The following is a 20853-nucleotide window of genomic DNA, read 5'->3' as shown; positions in this document are numbered from 1 at the left end:
GTGTGTGCGTATGTGTGTGCGCCTGCGTGCATGCGCCTGTGTATATACATGTGCCTGTGTCCGTGTGTGTCTATGTGCATGTGCTTGTGCGTATGTGCACGTACACATGTGCCTGTGTGCGTGCGCGTGCCTGTGTATGCATGTGCGTGTGTGTGTGCACGCCTGTGCGCGTGCATGTGCGCGTGTGCGCGCAGTCCTAGGCCTGAACTGCTTCCCTGGACCCCTCCCCCCACTCCCTTGGACTCCTCTAGCTCCGTCAAAAAGCAACGACATCAGGAATTACAGTGTTTAGTACCTGGCAACTGAGTAATTAGGCGGTACTGGGAGCTGTCACAGCAGTGTCTCCAGTGACAGCAGCAGCCCACGCCTAAGCACACTGTCTGGGGGCGGCCGCAGCCCTGGGGCTGCCTGGGGCTGCTTGCAGGGGGACCCTGAGCCCCTTCCGGAGAGGCGATGTGAGCAGTGGGCGGCCGTGGCCCTGCCCTGTGAGCTCAGAGCAGATGACCGGACTCCTCCCGGGAACAGCTTTATTCCCGAGGCCACTGAAGATACGTGTGGCGTCTCTCTCCTGCAACACGTGTTTGGTTTATGGCAGGGGCGCCCGGCTTAAAGCCCAGGTTGGGCTGGTCAGTAAGGCGACATTGCGAATCCCCATTGAGGACCATTTTGCCATAGGAGTGAACAAACCCCACGTGTGGCTGGATGGTGCCAAAGGCTGCGGTGCGCACGCTCTGCTTACTCAGCAATCTGCCGTGACAGGCGGGTCGGGAGGAGGTCCCCCCAGTCTGAGCTCCCGGGGAGAGGGCAAGAGCCCCACCCCGCAGCCTCGCCACCCCGAGCCTGCCCTGCCGTCAGTCATGTTGATGAGAATCCCAAAAGCACGGGAGGCGGGTGTGGACAGAGCGCGTGGAGGGTGCATGCAGGCGAGGACACAGACACGAGGGGGCAGCGCCGGAGGCCCGGGGCTCCTGGCGGACGGGGCTCCGGAATGAAGGGACGGGGGTGGACAGGGCACTCGGGGCACACGGCTGTGCGATGGAAGGGTGACGCTTCTTTTGACGGCTGTGCGCGTCCCCACTGGGCACGTTACTCACAGGCCTGAGGGCAGCAGCAGGAGTCTGGGCAGCACGGGCAGCGGACGTAGCAGCAGCAGCTGTGCGGGCAGCACTGGCACCAGCAGACCCCCACCAGGACGAAGAAGAGCGCGACTCCCAGGGTCACCAGGCCGACAAACACCCACTCTGGAAGGACGCACAGAGGAGCCACGCTCGAGGGGGCCGCCGTCGGACGCGCGCGCTCGCCAGGGCCTCCCTGCGAGGGGCGTGAGTGGGAGGGACCTGGGGGGCGCCCTGTCACAGGGCACAGAGCCCCCAGACGCGGGAGGAGCACCGAGAGTGACAAGCGCGACCCTCACAGGGCCGGGGCGTGGAGAAGGGGGACGAGGTCCCCCGGGTCGTCTTGGGCACGCACTGTCCAGCACAAAGCGCTGGCGTGGGGTTCAGACCCCCTCCGGGGAAGGGGCCTACCCAGTGGATTCTAGTGTCAGTACAGGTTTGGGACAAGAGCAGGAAGACTGGTGGCTGGGGCGAGGGGGGCTCTGTCTGCCGAGCTACAAAGCGGTAGTTTCCGTGACTACGTATCTTTGGTAGTCAGGTTAATCTTGTCACTAAAAGCCTAAGTCTTGAGAAGAAGTTCTGGGTCCCCTTATTTAAACACATTAGGCGGTCCAGGTCCTTATGGATTCATCTGCTTCTCTGCGGACCGCCCCGTAACACCCCCCTTTACTCAGTGTCAGGGCTGAGGTCAAAAGCTGGAGACGCAGGCTCCGGCAGAGAACGTGCTGTCCGCACCCCGAGCGTGGCTCGGGTTGGTCGCACTCGGGCTGACCGTGCTCGATGCCAGCACAGCCACGGGCAAAAGCCCCTCAGAGCTTTGATGACCGGCAAGGCCGTGTGTGTGTGTGTGTGTCTGTGTGTGTGGTTGTGTGTGTGTGTCTGTGTGTGTGTGTGTCTGTGTGTGGTGTGTGTGTGTGTGTGTGTGTGTGTCTGTGTGTGTGTGTCTGTGTCTGTGTGTCTGTGTTCCTTAACTTCTATTTCCACAGCTCTGCCCGAGGTTGAACATGACTCTAGTTCATTCGCGCTTCCGAAAGGCTAAGGAGAAGGAAACTAATTCCATTTGACTTAGGTAAAAATGACGGGCCCTTGAAGGACTTCTCTTTATGTCATGCTTTTGGGGCTTGGCTGTAGGACCCCATTTCCCACTGGAGGCCTGGGAGAGAGTGGGGTGAGCAGTGACTTCTTTTAAAAGCCTGAAGATTAAAGCGATTCATTTGTATTGAAAGCCATCTCCCCAAAATCCCTTTACGATGAACCTAAGCACACTTTGTTTTTCTTAAGTTTTGGTTATTAAATATTCCTTCGATTAAATGGGCCTTCAGTTAGAGTGTGAGAATATGACCTTTTGTTACATAAGGGGTTTTGTGATCGCGGTAGAATGATTTGACCTTTGTTTGGGAGATAATTTCCTCAGGAAACAAACAACTTCTGTTCTGGAATGTCCCTCCTCGCTCATCCACCTGAAATACGTTCCAATGAACCGGCTCGCCCTCTCTCCAGTGACGAGCTGAGGCGGCCTCGTGCCTGGTTAGGTGGTCTGGAGAGCATTCTTGCTGAGGACAATAGCTGAGGGCTGTGGCCTGGGCCTTAAAGTAACATAGTAACATATAGCCTGAGAGAGATGTGAGCCCCAGCCGAGGTATGTGGCTTGGTGGCTACAGTTGGGTCAGGCAGTCAAGGAGAAACGACTGGCGGGCTACCTTGCAGAAACAATGTTATCCTTGAAAGGATTCTTGCAGACAAAAAAGGAGGGAAATTCAGGCATCTGGGACCAGATATGAAAGATACAGTAAACTCTTTCTTGGGACTATTGGAGCGATGTGGTGCTACCTTGTTTCTTTTTTGTGTGATCCACAAATGCTTACAAATTGTCGCAACTCCGGATGAGAGGGATCACAAAGAGACGTCTATCTGTGACCTTGGCACCAACGGGAATAAGAATGCCTGTGTCTGGGCTGGCCAGCTAACGGGAAAGGCCGGGGAGCATTCACGGGAGAATAGTGAGCAAAGTTCAACTGTGAAGACTCTGGATGTTTCTTAGAACTCGAATCAAGCCCAAACCAATGGCCAGGAATATTTCGTATCTCTCTGTTGCTCTCAACCGTCAGGCGGCTCTCAAACCTGAGGCAGAAACCCTCCCAAGCAGGACCAAACCCTTTCTGCCCTTGGACTTTGCTCTCGCCTCCACTGGGTCACGTGGGTCATGCTCGTGTCTCTCTGAGCCTCCTTCTATTATGAGCTGCAGGGCTGCGCCAAAGTGATGGTGGCTTGTCAGGGCTGGTCCTTGCCATGTCAGCTACATAAAAGGACAGAGGTGTGCATTTGGGGCGGGTGTCCTTGATCTATGGTCCGTAAACCCCAGAGACCTAGGGTCCCCGCAAGCCCCTGAAATTGTATACAAAGCAACGTTGGTCTGTATGTAGATGTGCACTCTTTAAGGGGCGTGGAGGACACAGCTTCCATGAGGTCTGAAAAAGAGTTTTGGTGAAGTTATAAAAGGCAGTCCAGAGTCACAGGGTTGCACGCCAGTGAGTGGGTAAATGTGTAACTGAGGGAATGAGGGATGTGGGTGAGTAGTGACTCTGTGAAGGGCACCGGAGCTGTCTGGGCGCAGCTGACACACCCAGATGGGCATGGAGTCGAGGCCGCACGCCTGACATGGAAGGACAGGGTCCCCATCCCGGCCTACATTCATGATCCTTATTCTTTCAGGGCCTAATAACAAAAATACAATTGAAAGCCTCTTCTCTCGGGCTTAGTTCATCCTGGAAAAGACCACAGACATAGACAGACAAATGTGCAAATAATTAAGGAAGCAATTAGTGACTAATGCAGAAGCAGGACAGATGGGGCGACAGCAAATCAAGCAAATGAAGAGTTAAGTGACCGAATACCTGGCATAATCTCCACCGCGAAACTGGGCAAGAGATCAGCAAGCAGCCCTGTCCTGCCTGGAGGGGGTGGAAGGGAAGAGAGAAGGAATGAGGTTACTGCAAAGGAAAAACGCAGCTCGAAGCCCGGCTCCGACGGGCGCCATGCCCGCGCGGGGCTGCTGGCCCGCGGAGAGGCAGGCACGGCGCCGGGGCGCGGTCCAGGGAATGACCTCCCTCGTCAGTCCTGGCAGCCGTCTAAGTGAACTCGGCACTTAAACCAGACAGAAGCCAACACAGAACTTTCTCTCCAACTATTTACAGGAGGAGGAAATCTGCTTCAGATGTGGGAAACCCTGCCTGCGCAGACTGACACACATCGTCTCTGTTCGTGTGGACATCTCTCTGCCACATTTTATTGGAAAGTCAAACCCTTCTGTATCCAAACGTTCAACCTACATTCTCATGCCTCCGCGCACAGTCCTACGTCCATGTGAAAACACAAGTACATATTTGGTTTTAACTTGGGATCGTCTCACTACACGATTCTATTTATAGCCTAAAGATGTTTCGATGATTAAAATTTGCAAAGGCAAGGAGAAGATGAAGCTAGATCAGTTTCACGCTCTTCTGCACCCCTTCTGGCTTCGGAAATACTCCGTACATATGTACACGGTATGGCTTTTCCATATGGCACCCACAGCTGGCATTGTACAGACCCAAGTGCCTCCTGCGTGATATGGCACAAAAGCGTAGGGTCTGGTGTCAGAACAGGTGCTGCCGAAGGCTCTGGTTGGCAGAGATGCCGTGCAGGAAGCAAGACACTGGAGGGTGCGGGGAAGGAGGTTGATCCGTTTCAAAAACCACCCTGATTTATAGACGGAAGTGCTGATGCTTTCGTCATGTTCTCATATCAAAGTAAGTGCAAAAGTTCTGATGAGACTCCTGCCCTTGTACCCGCTGTCTCTGCCACACTGAAATCTTGCTGATAAACAAGTCCCACCAAGAAACGAATTGTAAACGGCCCCCTTTCACACTTGTGATGGCAAACTGTCACTGTGGTCCCTAAGCACGCAACCGAATCTTCATTTATACGCATGACCTGTGCCTCTGGAACAGTTCTGTCCAATAGAAATATAAGATGAGCAGTTTTAGTTTTTCTACTAATCACGCTAAAAGTGTTAAAAAAAATGATACTAATTTAGTGATAGTTTTTACTTATACCAACGTAGCCAAAATATTAATACCGCAGAGGCTCAGTGGATCACGTAGATCACACTGCGGGGGGCTGTTCAAGGCACGGGGAATTGGCTCATTCAGAAAACCACCTTTCCTGTTGAAGTTTGTAGAGGTGCAGTAGAGAAAAAGTCACGCGTGAGTGTAGTTTATCTTTTGAGTCTAAAGGTCATGGCTGGGCCCCATCCTCTCCTCGACCAAGCCGCCCCACAGAAAGGCAGCTCTGACGGAGGTCAGAGGATTGCAGGCCCCGCGGGACGCGGGGGCTGGAGCAGGGGCACGGCAGTCGGTGTTAGGTCCAAGGGACCTTCGCTGTTTCTCGGCTCTCCTCGACTACACGAGGCCAGTGCGGCGAGGGTGTCCTGGTCACGTCTCCGCACGGGCAGTGGTCCCGCATTTGAAAATTAACTGGGACCAGAGTACATTCCGAGGGAAAGGAAGCCTAGAGGGGGTGACTTAGGCCAGCTCTGGTTTCGTTTTGGGCAAGAAGAGCTTCGTTCTGTCTATCTTCCATCTCGTGCAGCTGACGTGATAAGAAATATCTGCTGCTTGCAAGGTCCCTTAGAAGGACAAGTGGGAGCCAAGGGGCATTGGGAAGCGCATCCTCAAGGAGACTTCTCGGGCTAGCTTTTGGCCTGCGCCTTCACTCAAGGCTTAGAGGTGACTCTGAGGCTCCCATGTGGTCTGGTCCAGTTCTCTGAGATTTGGGGCCAAAATTGAGCTGGCGATTAAGGGCATGCATTAGTCTCATCTGGAGTGTTCTCTGTACAAATATGTCCTGGAAACTCAATAAGGCAATAGCCAGCCGGCCAAGGATTTGGGAATTGGGGATCTTGGACACCTCTTAAAGTCATAGTTATTAGTAACCAGCCAATAACCAGTGATCAAGAAGTCAATATACAGTGTTTTTAACAAGCCACTTATCGACTTAATGGTGTTTGCTTTTTAATTAATTAGCTCTCCTAAGTATATCTCTTATTGTATCTTGTAAAATGAGCTTTTCTTTCATTTACGCTCTAGTTCTCAAGCCTATTGATGTTTTAAACATCCCTAGATGTGCTATAGCCCAAATCATTAATCACATTCATAATAGAAATGTTATCGATCATATAAGCTACCAGTTTGTATGTTCTTACAGGAGTTAGCTATGTGATAATTACTAACTATAAAAAGTCCATACATTCAAGGAGGATACGGTGCTCACACATGTTATATAGATCAGGGTCCCCAAACCCCGGGCCACAGACCGGTACTGGTCCATGGCCTCTTACGAACCAGACCGCACAGCAGGAGGTGAGCGGCGGGCCAGCGAGCGAAGCTTCATCTGGATCTGCAGCTGCTCCCCAGCGCCGGCATCACCGCCTCGGCCCCACCTCAGATCATCAGGCATTAGATTCTCCTAGGAGCCCTGGTCCCTGGTGCCAGAAAGGTTGGGGACCGCTGATACAGAGCATGTTACGTTGGAGGAAGCAGCTGACTGTGAGTCTGGCACTTAGGGCTGCTCTGCCATTATAGAGCTTGGCGATTTCTGCGGGCAAATCACCCCTCTCTCGAGGTCTCATTTTTCTTGTTAGTCAACGAAGTGGTTGAGTGAAGTGGTTTACAAACAGGGAGACCGTACAGCTTGGCTTGTCTGGGACCGTCCTGGTTTATGCCTTCTGTCCTGGTACAATTATCAATAGCACCCCCTTTTTACTCTCAAAGTGTCCTAGTTTCGACAGTTCATTAGAGGTCACCCCATCTGTAACATTTGTAGTTTTCAAATCTGATACTCAGTGATTAGAGTTGCAAAAGCAACTTACGTCGGTAGGGACCAGCAGGTAATGCAAGTTTCGGTGCAGCCGGCCCGACGTGACAACCGGAACAGCTGGGGGTGTGGCAGGCGGGAGGCGATGCGGTGTAGGGGCTGCCGCTACTCTCATCTGGCCAGTTGTTGCCCTTACAAATGTACCTTCGGGGTCGCAGCTCTTCCTAGTTTTCAAGATTAGCCAGAGCCCAGATTTTTATGTGAAATATCCTGATTTTCAAATGTTGGCAATCGATTCGTAGATTTTTAAAAACCACTGGGCAAGCTGTACGACGCGTGTTTGGGGGCTGTCATAGGGCCCAGAGATCGTGTGCGTGCGACCACTGATGGGTACACGCACGCAGATATGTTTACGGGCGGATGAGACACAAAGGTGAATTTCTCTGCAGGCTCTTGGGCGACCTCGATGGTGTTCCAACCTCACTCGTACACACAGAATGTTAGTGAATATGAGCTCTGGGCACCATGTTCAAGTTCAAATCCGAAAGCAACAGTATAACACACCGACTGTTAGCTCTTCTTACTTCCGGGGAGCCGGAAGGAGCCTCGTGGAAGAATACCGAAGGGGCTTTTTTTTTTTTTTAAGCTTTGTAATTAAAAAAATTAAAATAAGGATAATTGGTATCAGAAAGATGGACGGGAGAGTCACAAAGCTTGTCACTCCTACAGAAAGACATACGTGAGGCTTCTCATTCTCCCTGAAGCCACGGCCAATAGCTGATGCTTCTGAAAACGGCGAAGGCTTCCCATAGTGCACCTGTGCCGTGAGCCCTAAGGAGCGCAGAGTCTGGCTTTTTACCATGGTTTGGAGCATTTCGAAAAGCGGGTTTATCCTGGAATCCTATATTTCTGAAACTCATTTTGCTTCCATCTTCTGGCCTAACGATTTCTGAAAAACGCTGTTGCCAGTTACCCACGCTCCATCCCCTCACATCCCCTGACGGCCTGATCTGGGAGAGTCGAGCGACTGCAGTAAATGCATCTCCAGTTTCAGCAACAGTCGTGAGTCACCGTCGTCCTCCCAGGATTCAGCTTAGGAGCGCCCACTGAGAGGCACTTGACCATGAGACAAGGGCGGGACACAGACCCTGCAAGTTCAGGGCCACGTCTTCGCTTTTCAAACCGCAGTTCAGACTCTTAGTAGAACATGCAGTTTTCACGTACGCTCTCGGTTTTCCCCAAACCTCGCGGAATCCTTTAAGAAAATTCCACATGAATCAACCAAGCCAACCAGGCATACTAATCGTTTGTGCGTGCACACACACACACGCGCGCGTGCCAGCTTCGTACCGTAACCTTCACAAACTCCGTAGCCTAAAACATTCACATCCTTGGGGTTGAACGCTCAGGGCAGAAACGTGCATTGTGGGTACAGTGGCTTCCACATCGTATCTACGTAATTCCCGACTGCAGGTGTTTTTGGCCACTGACACCTCGAAGTTCTGCCCAGCTGAACTCTTTGTCCGTATCCCTCAGAACCGGCTCATTTCTGGGATGTCTCCATTCGTTCATTCACTCATCATTCATTCATTCGATCAACAAAGAAATGTACACGGGGGAAGAAGGCATAGTCCTCACGCTCAGGAGGCCGACGGTCTCGCCCACGCGGCTCGGGCGCCAGTGTGAGTGTGAGCAGCGTTGTTATCCACTTCTGCGTCTCAAGACTCGGCTAAGGTCGAGGACGTTCCCCCTGCCAGTTCCTGTGTGTTCATCAGCCTATTCTGCATTTGGACACAGGCTCCACCTAGTCACGGGGCCTTTCCCCCGAGACACGGTCCTCACGGCTCCCCCACTTCTACCCGTGGCGTTACCTTTGCACAGTTCACAGCACCACGTGCTAGTGCCGCTTCGCCAGGGCTCTGCCGCCCCTTTCTTGGGAGGCCAGGCCCCTCCAGGCAGGCCTGACTGGCCTTCTCCACTGAGATAGCCCGCCGACCCACTCCTCCACGCCCGGCTGGGCTCACGTCCCTGCCACGCACAGTCTGCGGGACCGAGGTGAGTCCCCGCCAGGCCCCGCGAGGGTGCAGCACTGTGAGGGCGTGTCCGCCGCGCTCCAGGCCGCTGGACACGCCCTCACTCCAGCACTCGTCTCTAGGGTTCCTTCACGTGCCTCTCCGCTGGCGGGCAAGAACCCTCCAGGCCAGGGGTTCGATGCTTGGTGTCCCTGGCTGCCCCGACGAGGACCTTGAAGTGTTTCCAGTAGCGAGTCCCCACTGTGTGGCCGGCTGGGCTTCTGGCTGGGCTTCTGCTTCACTGCTCAGGACAGTATGTCTACCTTTCTCCAGCCTGGGCAGCAGTGGGCCAAGCACAGGAAGGAGCCAGTCATTCATTCGGTACCCTTCTCTGGATTGGACAGTGGCTGGCGCCCCTGGACTCGGGGATTAGTGCCAGGAGCGCCTTCTAGGTATTGGCACATCCCAAAATGTCATCTTGTCACCTAAGGGGATTGAAGTACCACCCCACCCACACCCCACAAGTTGTGAGCCGCCAGGCTAGGATACTACAGAGATACAACGTGTGTACAAACTTTCGCCAAAAAGATTGTTTTTGTCTCTGCTCTTAAAACTTGAATACGAGTCTCTGATTATTAGTCCGGGCCTTCAGAGGGCAATGATGACAACATTTCCTTTGTCCGTGTGATGCCACCGCTGCTGACAGCATGGTTGTCGCCCTTCATTTCTTCGAACTTATTGACTTGGAGCCCTCCTGGGGTTCGCCCGTACGCCATGCAAAGGAACCTCTGGTTCAGAACCATCCAGGGCGCTTTTCTTCCCCAGCTCTTTGTGGGCCCTTCTGCTCCCTTCTATTTCACGCACACGTGGGCTTCATCCTCCCGCAATGGTTCCTTGAGATGCCCCAGACCCATTTTCGGGGATGCGCCTTATCTCTCCCCAGTTTTCTCAGCTCCTGACCCTCCAAAATGTCTCTTTTCTAGGTCTTTGAGGAGAGCAGATGCCTTTCTCTGGCCCTTTTAAGTGTAAAGTTATTTCTATAGCTATTTGGAATCCCAAATAGATTGGAAATTTCCCAAGGGCACACACATCCCCATTTTTATTCTGGTTCCTATGGCAACCATGCATTCAATAAATGTAGTTTATGATTATCCATCACAAATGTGGAGATAGCATTCCTTTCTTTCCTACATAATGATAAATTAGGTATGTAGGCCTTTTGTGTGTGGACTTTTTCTTGTGTTTTACATTTTAGTTCACTTGAAATTATATTGAATAATTCTGACATCGCAGTCTCTCCATAAAATGGCCAGTGTTGGACCATCCACAATTAACTTCATAAACGCTTCAGCCTTTTGGGCAATGATTATAAGCTTGGTGCAAATCACTGACTTCTCGGATTCACACAGAATTCTAGAATCAGATTTTATAGCTAGAAAAGATCTCGGGGGTCATGTAATCTGTAACCCACGCGTGGGACCTGAGGCTCAGAGAGGTTAAAATCTTAACCTAAAGTCACGCAGCTGACTAACGATCCAACTGAGCGCAAAAACTGGGTCTACTCCCCGTCATCCGGTATTTTTTGCCAATATCTCACTCACCCTCAACGTTCGCTTATCCTTGATTTAGACTCGTCTCCTAGTACCTGCAGGGAGCGCCTGAAGTCTGTTTGCGTTGGTAGCATCATCGCTCTACTTATACCGTTAACGTACGCGTTTTGGATGTAGGAAATGTTAGCGCTGGCTAAAAATGTCGGCGCCTTTTAAAGTCGCAACTGGAAAATGAATACCGACTACATCACAACGCAGTATGATCCAATTAAAAGGCAGTCATCACGCTGCTACAAACTAATCAACAATGATAAAAACATGGCAAAGTCTCCGCCTCTGCAAAATGCTGTAGTCTCCCAGCCCCTGCCCCCTGGAGAGTGAACAGATGTCAGACGTTGTCAGTAACATGACACGTTCGAATTGGCCTGGGATGACATGCAGAAGACAGCCAGATTTGACTCCGGGATGACGTGGAGGAGGGTGGTGTTAATGGAAGGAAGAAATTGGGTTTCTCGGTGTGATCCCGTGTGGTTTCCTGAGCTCGCCGAGCCTCATCGCCCAGACTGGCACAGGCGCCTTGGATGGAGGCATCCAGGATGGCCACTGCCCTCCACAGCAGGCCCCGGGGCCCCAGGCAGGCACGGGGGACGCTGGCTGGGTCAGAGTCCCTGCCCCTCTCCCCGCAAGGGGTCTTCGCCCTGGAGCGGTTCCCAGGGCATGGCCCGTGTGAACGCAGACCTCTGCCCTTGAATAGCGGCGGCCAGCTTGGGAGAAGAATGGAAGGACTGTCCCCTGACAGGCTCCCAAACGCTGCCGTTCCTTCTTTCTTGGCAGGGCTGAGCAATCGGTACCACCCCCTCTCCCAAGCGGCGGGGTCCACGGACTAACGACAATGAGGCTGGCTGCTGACCCGCGCCCGCCCGTCACCACGGCAACCGGGGCTGCAGGAATGCGCGCTAATTGAAGACCCGTTTCCTCCCACAGTGACGAGCAACAAGTGAAGCAAAAATCGGGAGGCCGGGCTGGGGGCTGGAGCTGGGGTGGGAGGGGCGCGCGGCTCAGTGCCGGGGCACCCCGGCCAGGGAGGGACAAAGGCGCCTCCAAGACCCCCACCCGGCCTCCTCACAGCGCGGGGCTGGAAGATCCTAAGTGGACGTCTCTTACCCTGCAGAGATCTTAGTGCTGGTCTTTCAGCGAACAGATATTACTCGAAGCACCAGCTTTTGGCTGGGCCTCTCGCTAGGTTCGAGTAAATGGAGGGAGACGCGTAAATCCCTGGTTCCCACGGATAAAATGCCGGCGGCGGCCGGGTTGAGCGGGTGAAGGCGCGCTGACACGAAGTTGACCCCAGCCCCTCCGGAGCTTCAGTTTTTGTCACCCAAGAGGAGAACCTTCAAGGGGACATCCTCTGTAAAGATGGGGTGACTGTCACAGCACTTTGCCAGCACATTTTCAGTTTATGCCCTTTATCTCGACATAAATTACTGCAAGTCCCCCCTTTTCATTCTCAAGAACCTCCTTGTCTGGACGATAAATTATAAAGTCACCCTGTCTAGTCCTTCCAGGGCCACCCGGATCCTCATCCAAGTCGTAGGTGCTCCCCAGAGCCCTCCAGACTAATCGAATGGCCTCTGCGACCTAACCATTGTCTTTAGGTAGCAAACACCCAGTAATTGAGGGCCGCCCACTGAGAACTGGGGGCTCCCAACAGCAACCGAAATAGAGCGACCGAAAGACAGCATGCTGGGACAATGTCCGAAAACCCACCCGCAGGAAGATTCCCACGGGGCTGCGGAGGGTCACCGCTGGCAAGGCACCGCCCAGATGTCACGGAGGAAACGTGACTCTATTAGTAATAGGGCTGCCGATTCGCAGGTGGCTCGTGAAGGCGGCTGCCTGTGGAACGAGCTGAAGGAAAACCCGCTCTCTAGCAGGAGTCCCAGGATGCACCATTCCCTGCAGAGGGTCCCTTGGATGACGCAGGGCCATGCGACGTGGGGACGCAGGGGTGAGAGCTGGGACTCGCACTCGCCGAGTCCTTACGACGTGCCCTGACCCTCCCAGGAGGCCATGCACGGAGCTTCTGTTACTCCTGCCCATTGTCACAGCTGAGGAATCCGGGCTCGTCGGCGTGGACTCATCCAAGGTTACGCCGGAGCACCAAGGCCAAGGGCGTCTGGCCCCAAAGCCATGCTCTTCACAGTGGGCCTTATCCGGTACCCAAACTGACCTTTGGCCAAGGTCAGGACTTTGCAGCACTGGCACTGATGACATTCGGGGCCAGGCGATTCTGTGTCGGGTGTAGGAGGCTGTCCCGTGCCCACTAACTGCCTCTGCCCGCTAACTGCCACAGCACCCCACAAGATGCGACCACCAAAAATGTTTCCAGACACTGCCAGATGTCTCCCTGGGGGGCAAAATGGCCCTCTCTTCAGAACCGATAGCCCAGATATTTAATAACAAGTACAGTTTTAATCTTTTCTTGTATTGTTCTCTAATTGCTTTGAAAATATAGCTTTTATCTTTACCAAAAAACAGTGATTTGTATAGGGACAAGACAATGTCATTTATTTCTTTTGAATCCTCACTGTGCTAAGGACTTAGCACGCAAAAAAACACCGGTTAGGTTTCAATCATAATTTAAACGTAACTCATACTCGAAGCAAAACCGGCTCCGCTTCATGGCACCTCCCAAAGAGCAAGGCCACGGCCATGCAGCACTGAGGGCCGCCCGCCACGCCCCCACTCTGGGACAGACGGCCGCTGCCCGTTCTTGACCGTCCTCTCCGGAATCGGGTTCTGGCTGATGCCTGGCTGGCCCTTCTGCCTCTTCCTTGGCCTCCACCCCTTCAACACAGTTTTCTGGTGCTCCTCAAAACCAAGACAAACAGAGTCCTCATCTCTGTAAGCTCAGGGCAGAGAAGGCCAGGGGGAGGACGGAGGGCTGGCTCATCGGGCAGCGGGACTGAGGCCTAAAAAGCTCGCTCCTCATGAGTCTCTGTCCCTCCGTCATGGCAGCCACTGGCCTAGGCAGCGGATGCTCCTCGGGAAGATGCAGGAAGAGATGGGAGGGAACGGAGAAGCCGAGATGTCAGAGACAGAAAGGACGGTTCTGCTCTGCTCTCCGTGGAGAGTCAGCTCCGCCCTCAGCCTCTCCCGTGGAGCCAGGACATCTGAGGCATGGTCTACAAACGACATTGTGGGTGCGGCCCAGTCAGAAAGTGTTCCACAGGAGGAGACACCCCCAGAGTCCCAGCTGGAGCGTGGCTCTGTAATTAATTCTCTCTGCCAGGAGTAAACTTTTTCTTTCTTCTCCTCCAATTCTTTCCCGTCTTCCTCTGTTTGTAAATGGTCCAGCGAAACAGCAACAGCCACTCTCAGAGATCAAAGTTTTACCAGGCAACAAAGACCTCCGAAGAGGCTGTTGCCATGGGAACTGCTGGGCTGAAGCCCTTTTAATCGGCAAATCCCCTCGGTTAGCAGCACAGCACGGGGCTGGGGCTGGCGAAGGATGGGGAGGGAGAAGGGGAGGGGAGCCTTGGCAACAAGTAGCCCTCCTAAACAGCCAGAACTAATGTCCGGTGGGGGGTGGTGGGGTTCCCAGAAACGACATGTGGGTGGGGTGGGGAGTGAGCGGTTCTGCACAGCCTGAGAAACACGTCCGCCTAAAACCCCCGAAGCCGTTTCTGAGATGGCCCGTCCAAGAATTCCCTGATTTCTTATCATGTTCTAATGGCTTTGCAATATCGACAGGCAGAAAGGTTTATTTTAGACCAGAATAACAATTCCAGGCTCAGCAATGTGAAATGCTTGACTTAAAAAAAAAAATCACACGCACCTGTTCCTTCACCCCCTGCCCAGGTAGTACGTGCTCTGCTCCTGGGTAAGTCCCGGGAGGAAGTGGGAGGAAACAGAAGCATGACCGGAAGCCAAAGGTAATTCTGTGGCATGTCCTTCGTGGGGGGGAACGAACCCCAACTTGGTGCCTCCACACGGGGACCGGGCGGGAGCGAGCCTGTTTCCGGCTTCCTGGAATTGGTGTAGATTTTGACCTATGAAGAAGCCGACGCTGACGAAGCACAAGACCGTGTCAGCGTCAGCCGCGTTTGTTTTTGCTGCCTGGCGTTTTCTTCTTCATTTAGAAACGATCGCCCCATTTCCCTTCGGGAAGCTACTCCTTTCCCCGTCCCTGCCATCCGTGGGGCGCCCTCGGGCTGCTGGTAGGCCGATGCCTCTCCAGCGCAGCCTCCCCAGGACTTCTGCTGAAACTGGAGAAAGGCACTTTGTCCACCTGCGATGGAAGGTGTCAAGGCCACGGACGCCTGGGCCTGCCGAGGCTGCTCTGCCCCGCGTGCAGTGACGCTGCCTAAGAACGCAGCCGACAGCGGAGACGAAGGTTCTTCACAAACAGTCTGCGCACTGGGAGTCCCCGGGCTGGAAGCCAGGAGTGCCCTTGGACTTCCCAGTTCCCTAAGCCAGAAAGTCCCCCTCCGCCTGTTCGGGTGTCTGGCCCTTGCAATCGAAACAGTTAGGAAGAACATGGCAGTCAGCCTTGGACGGTGAGGTTTTTAAGAGGTGTTTTCTTCCTTTGTTACTTCTCTGTTTTGTTTGAAATTTTTACAATAAATATGCATCATTTTTTTTTTCTAAAACAGAAACAATATTAGAGCAGAACAAGACAGCAATATTTGAGGCATCGAGAATTAATGGAGAATTAATTCTGCCAACTTTTAAAGTCAGAATCATGGAAGGGACTCTGAAGGCCCCCTTGGTTACCCCACTATCCTGGACAAGGGGACGTGTCCCACGCCAAAGCTCGCCAGCGACGGAGCTTCTACCACTGCCCTCGACCAGCCGCGATGTCCAAAACGTGTTATTTACCATTAGAAAAGTCCTTAGCTTTACTCTAAATGCACCCTGGTTCACATCTTCTGTCCTCAGTCCAGACACAGGAGTGCGCATCCAGCCGCTTTTCCACCAGGACCCTGTCTCTCCTTTTTCTACTCGAAGGCCCTTAAAAAACAAGCTCCCGCATGGGACATCAGAAAGAAGAGGTCAGGCCCCCATCGCGCACAGAGAAGGAAGTAAGAACAAGGCGAGCCGCTTTTAGATTTTAAAATAAGAGCGTCTCTGCTTGAGCCTTCCTGCACGGCGAGGCTCTTTTCCTGCCAGCCGGAGCTGCCAGGGAACTTTATCCCCATCCAAACAGTGGCATGGTTCCAGGTTATAAACAGCCTGTCCTCACCGCCGAGCCTCGCCCGCCTCTGAGCTCCGGGTGCCAGATTTCCGGACACTCCCACCTGCTGTGACTGTGCTGGTTTGGCCCTCCAATCCCAAAGGTCTGTCTAAATATTTCTAAGGCACTTGTCACTGTCATCTCCAAGCACCCAAGACACCGTGTGCATTTCCAGCTTCAGAACGACTTTACCTTCCTAATCATCAGAACGGTATTAAGGAGCACTCGGCAGAGTTCCCGCGTTTCACGGTGGGTCAGCGGTTGTCCCCCCCGTTTCTCCGAATCACTTGTCTGCCGATATTTCTGAACCCTCTGCAAGAAGCATCCACAGCCGTTTCTAGATGGTTCGGACATTTGGGGAAAGGCGGGTCGGGCTCGGTGGGGAGAGAGCAATCTGGGCGAGAACGACTATGCCTTCGAAGTGGAGGCCCCGGTCGGTGGTTATCAGCAGCTTCACTGAGAAATACAGAGAAATACTAACGCTAATTTGAGGCGAGGAGAAATCGTTTCGTGTGACCTCAGGCAGCGACCTTTTAAGAAGCATCCTGTAGCTTCTGAATACAGACAGGCCGAGAGGTCTTGTGGGAAGAGGTGAGGCTAGGACTCAAAACTCTGGGGTTCGAGCACCGACATTTTTTTTTTCACCGGGATGATAATTACGAAACCCGAACATTAAATTCTCCGCTTCGAGAATGGGGACATAATGCCTGCTCTCCTGCCACCCAGGGTTTTAGAGAAGTTCATGCACTACGAGTTATTCTCAATGCACGTTAATATTCATAATAGATGTGGTAATGGCACCACTTTGGGGGACATTTACTGCTTTTGGAGACATCTCACATCCTTTCTTTGTGACAGTGCCCCAGTTTACTCTGGGGAATTAATTCTGCTCCATATCTTGAAAGAGTAGCCACCGAGAGTCCCTGATCTCCTGAAGCTAAGCAGTGGACACCTGTCCAAACGGAGCCAACTGGGACTCTCTCTCCTGAGACCGATTCTTTTTTAAAAATATTTTTTTCAATTACAGTCGACATACACTATCGTATTAGTTTCTGGTATACAATACAGCGATTAGACGTTTGTATGACTTATGACGTGATCGCCCCAATAAGTCTAGCGACTTACGTGACAGCCGTGTGACAGACACCACACGTCGTTATTTTATGATTGAGTATATTCTCTGTGCTGGACTTTACATGCCTGCGACTGTTTTTATAACTGGCAACGCGTGTATCTTAACCCCTTCCCCTTATTCACCCTGGCCCCCCTCCCATCTGGCAACCACCAAAAACTATCTGTGAGACTGATTCTTGAGTAGGAAAATGCAAGATCAGCAAAAATCAGTCGAGTTGAGGCTTTTCTAGCTGGGGAGCCCTGAAACAACGTCTGTTAATTTTTGCTGCACAGACGCTGGAGCATCTCCGGCAGGGCAGGGACTATGCCGTCCGTGTTCATCAAAACGTTTTTACTATCTCCCTGGACACACGCAAAATAACAGCGGAAGTGACCCATGTCACCGTCAGACCCGGTGCCGAAAAAAATCCCACGTGACCTACCTCACCCTCTCTTTCTGTGCAGCTGGGAGCAAAGGCCTTCAGTACAGCAGAGCCAAACAACGGAGAAGCCTGGCCCCCTGCGCCACCACCACCAGAAGGGGGTGAACCTCGTACTCACGCCTGTGATAAGATGAAGTAACCAGCTCCCACTGTGGTAAGTCCCTGAGATTTGGGTTCGTCTTTACAGAGGCCAACAAGACTGACTCTGATATACCATTCCCCTTCCCAGAGACTGCCTGTCCAGCCTTGCGATTTTGATATCCTTCCAACGACTTCCTATCTGCTCCAGTTAGCCAGCATCTACTTCTGTAGCTTTCGATCACAGTCTCTGATGGGTCCATCACTGGTAACGAATCAAAAACCTAGATAAAGAATTATGACCAATGAGATGAAACCAGGGTATCTCACTTGAGACTGTAGATTTTTACTGTATTGACACTTTGTAAGTCAACAACTATATATGTACACGTACACACACACACACATACTCAGCACTGACTAACATTTAAGAGGCCGCAGATTAAGTATGTTACAGTGTCTTTATTGTAGACACTGTGCTAGGCATGGCGGATGGAAGGGAGGATGAGAGCTGGTCCCGGCCCCTGCAGAGCTCGTGGCCTGCTGCGTTGAGAAGCTTCCGGCACCGCGCCAAATCCAGGCACGCGTGCGGTGGCGATGCTACCGCTCACGCGGAGGGCGGCTAGCCCGTCGGGCCGACGGGGCCCGTCCCAGGCCCGCTTCACGTTGCGTCATCTCCCCGGGTGTCCCGTCTGTTCCTTCCTGGTTCTGACGATCGCTCCTGATTCTCAGATCTGTCCCCTCCAGTCCTCGCTCCTCCACTGAGTCCCAGACACGCATCTCCAATCGTCAGCGGGACCTCTCCACCTCGGGGTCCCTCCCAGGCCTCTCGCAGGCAACGTGTCAGGCACCGACTCACTCTCTGTCTCCGGCCCGCCTCCCGACCTGTGTCCTGTCTCCGAGTTGGTGGAACAGCTGGCTGCCCAGCTCGGAGTCACGGTGTCCCTTTGAGTCATGCCTCTCTCTCGTTTCCTTTTATACATTAGTCACCAGGATCCGTCGCTTCCGTCCCAGGAACGTTTCCTTTCGCCCTCGGCTTCAGACTCTCGTCTCCTCTCATCCACGCTGCTCCGGCAGCCCCATAACTGGTCCTCCGTTCCAGTACTTTCTCTCCAATGCATCGTCCGCCCTGCTGCTAATTATTGCTCGGGCCTTGAGATCCGATTCCATTCCTCCGTTAAGGTTCCTTCGCCGGCCCCCAGAGTCCTCAGATGAAATCCGGGGTCTTCGTGTCACAGACACGCCACTCTGCCGTCCCCGCGCTCAGCTCTTCCGTGTGATGAGAAGACCGAGTTCGCCTTACGTCTGCCTCTAACTTATCATCTTCCTTCTCTGACTGGTCGCCTGAAATCCCAACCGGTTTTCTGCTCCCCATTTCGCGACCACCTCCGAGCAGAGCTGAACGCTCAACTCCTTCAAGCCAACGGTAGTTTCTCCTCCTGCTGCTGGGGGCAGCTCTGCCCTCGGGCTTCCTCGTGAATGCGCGTCACCCCGCATGTCCCCCTCGCCAGACCGCAACCCCTCCGATCTCTGCCACGAGGACCGAGTTCCTGGAGGTCGTTTTCTCATTTATCCAGGTAGTCACATCGCCCACGTTCATCTGCTTTCTAATCCGAGAATTTAAGAATCGAAATAAAGCTCAAAAGTCACGGAAGTGCTTTTTCCTATGCAAAAAAAAAGCCTGATATGACTCGTGAGAAGGTTTCCACCCTCATGAGGACAGAGAAGTCACTGCTCCTGAGGACACATCCGTCTGCAGATGTCCCCGGGAGTTCACACTGGCGGACACCCTCCCCCGTGACCTGCAGTCCTGGTCCGTGGACAGGCTCCCTGTCCGTGTACTCTTTCCCTAGACCAGGCCTTCCGACCTTTCCTCATATAAAATTCACTGGCCGAACCAGTGGCTCATGGCGGTTGAAACTGTGGACCCAGTTATCTGCCCTCCTGGGCAAAAATCCCAGAAATCAGGCTGCTCTCCTGGTCACACATACAAAGGACGCCTACCAAACAGGCCTGCACGATACAACGACCAAATCGTCAGAACTCTTAAAACTGCACCAGTATTTCAAAACATTCTATCAAGACGACCCAGAATTTTGCGTTCGGAAAGTGAAGACAGTTCTGTACGCACCCAGAAAGTTCTCACAGACTTCAGACTCACCCCTTTAAATAACTAACACAGCTAGCGTGGCCCTGAGGCATTTCCGTGGCACCTCGCTCGTGCTTTGGACATTTCTGATCCACGTGGAGCGCGGCGGGACCGGTCTCCTCCCGGAGGACCCAGCGCGTGTCTGCTCGTCCCACAGACCTGCCGCTTCTGCCGCGTCGAGCTGACCCGCAGCCTCCCCGCTTTCCCGTTACGATTCTTCTGAAGCGACGCCGGTCTCCGTCCTTCTTCGTTTCTCCCGTCGCCGGCGACCGGTTTTCATCCGAGCCTCCCTTTCGCCGCCCCTTCTTGTCCTGAGGATGCAGCGCCTTTGCCCACGTTGCTTCGTGGGCTTCGAGCCTGGGGGACGCGCCTCCCACCCTCAGCGCATCCTCGGATGACGAGGCTCCCGCTCTCTTCTTCCCCCACGTCCGCGGCACGAGGACCAGGTGATTTAACGTGGTCTGCACCTGGCCTCCTTTCCTGCACGGACGATCGTGCAGCTTCCCCTACAAATGGCTGCACTGGCCAGATAGCTGTGTCCACCTCAGCTGACCGCAGTCTCGGTGAACCGCTTGTCCCTTCCGACCTGGCCGTTAATGCCGCGTGATTAGAGAAGTTTCTCTCTTCGTCACCTTCTGATTTACCGAGTCACAGCAGACCCCGAGTCTGATTTCCCCGTCTTCTTTCACGATGTCCCCACGAGCCTTTTACTTTTTCATTTCCTTCTTCATATCTGTCATGGTTTCCATTCCTTTACAAATCACAGCAGTCAGGGCTTTACATATCGGACCCAGGGTGTGTGTATTTGAATGAAGTCGACCCTCTAACGAGGGTCAATTGTTATTAGTTAAAGGGTTAACTATTAATAAATAATCATTAGCCGAACCCGTTTTGTAAACTATGAAATTAAGGCGGCGGAACAGATGATTTGCCGAAGTCGCACAGTCACAATAGACAGAAACGAAAATCCGAAGGAGCAAATTCCGTTTTCTCCCTGGGCGCTGAGTTTACCATGTAGGGTAAAAATTAACTTTCAACCTCATTTGCCTTTAGGAGAAAACACCCTTAAATATCCCCCCCAATTGTTATCGTCTGGTTTCTTGAAAGCTCAAAAAAATGTGATTTCTTTGGAAAAACGGCTTCAAGTGTTTGCCTTTTCTCCTACAGTTGAGGTGGTTTCTCGTCTTCATTTCTATGTTTTATTCTAATTTCCTTGTTCAGCCAACATTTACAGAGTACAAAACACGTGCTCAGTTTGCAGTTCAGACCGGGAGGTCATCTCTCGCTGACATCCCTCCAGTGAA

At 52.9% G+C, this 20853-nt stretch overlaps 1 protein-coding gene across 2 annotated transcripts in view; it reads right to left on the bottom strand.

Moving 5' to 3' along the window:
• ILDR2 (immunoglobulin like domain containing receptor 2) overlaps positions 1 to 20853 on the bottom strand; it is a 50868-nt gene that overhangs the window by 15841 nt on the left and 14174 nt on the right. The window contains exons 4-5 of one of the 2 annotated variants that reach the window (XM_039881549.1): positions 4010 to 4066; positions 1095 to 1241 (exon numbers count right to left, since the gene is read on the bottom strand). In XM_039881549.1, the coding sequence (XP_039737483.1) occupies positions 1095 to 1241; positions 4010 to 4066 (204 nt within the window). The remainder of the gene's footprint in view (positions 1 to 1094; positions 1242 to 4009; positions 4067 to 20853) is intronic. The other variant, XM_039881550.1, reaches the window with a different exon arrangement.

This window comes from Pteropus medius, unplaced genomic scaffold (genome assembly GCF_902729225.1).
Source record: "Pteropus medius unplaced genomic scaffold, Ma_sr-lr_union100, whole genome shotgun sequence".
In the NCBI taxonomy this organism is placed as follows: domain Eukaryota; kingdom Metazoa; phylum Chordata; class Mammalia; order Chiroptera; family Pteropodidae; genus Pteropus; species Pteropus medius.
The sequence above is the reverse complement of the archived record's forward strand: the minus strand, read 5'-3'. Positions and strand labels throughout refer to the sequence as shown.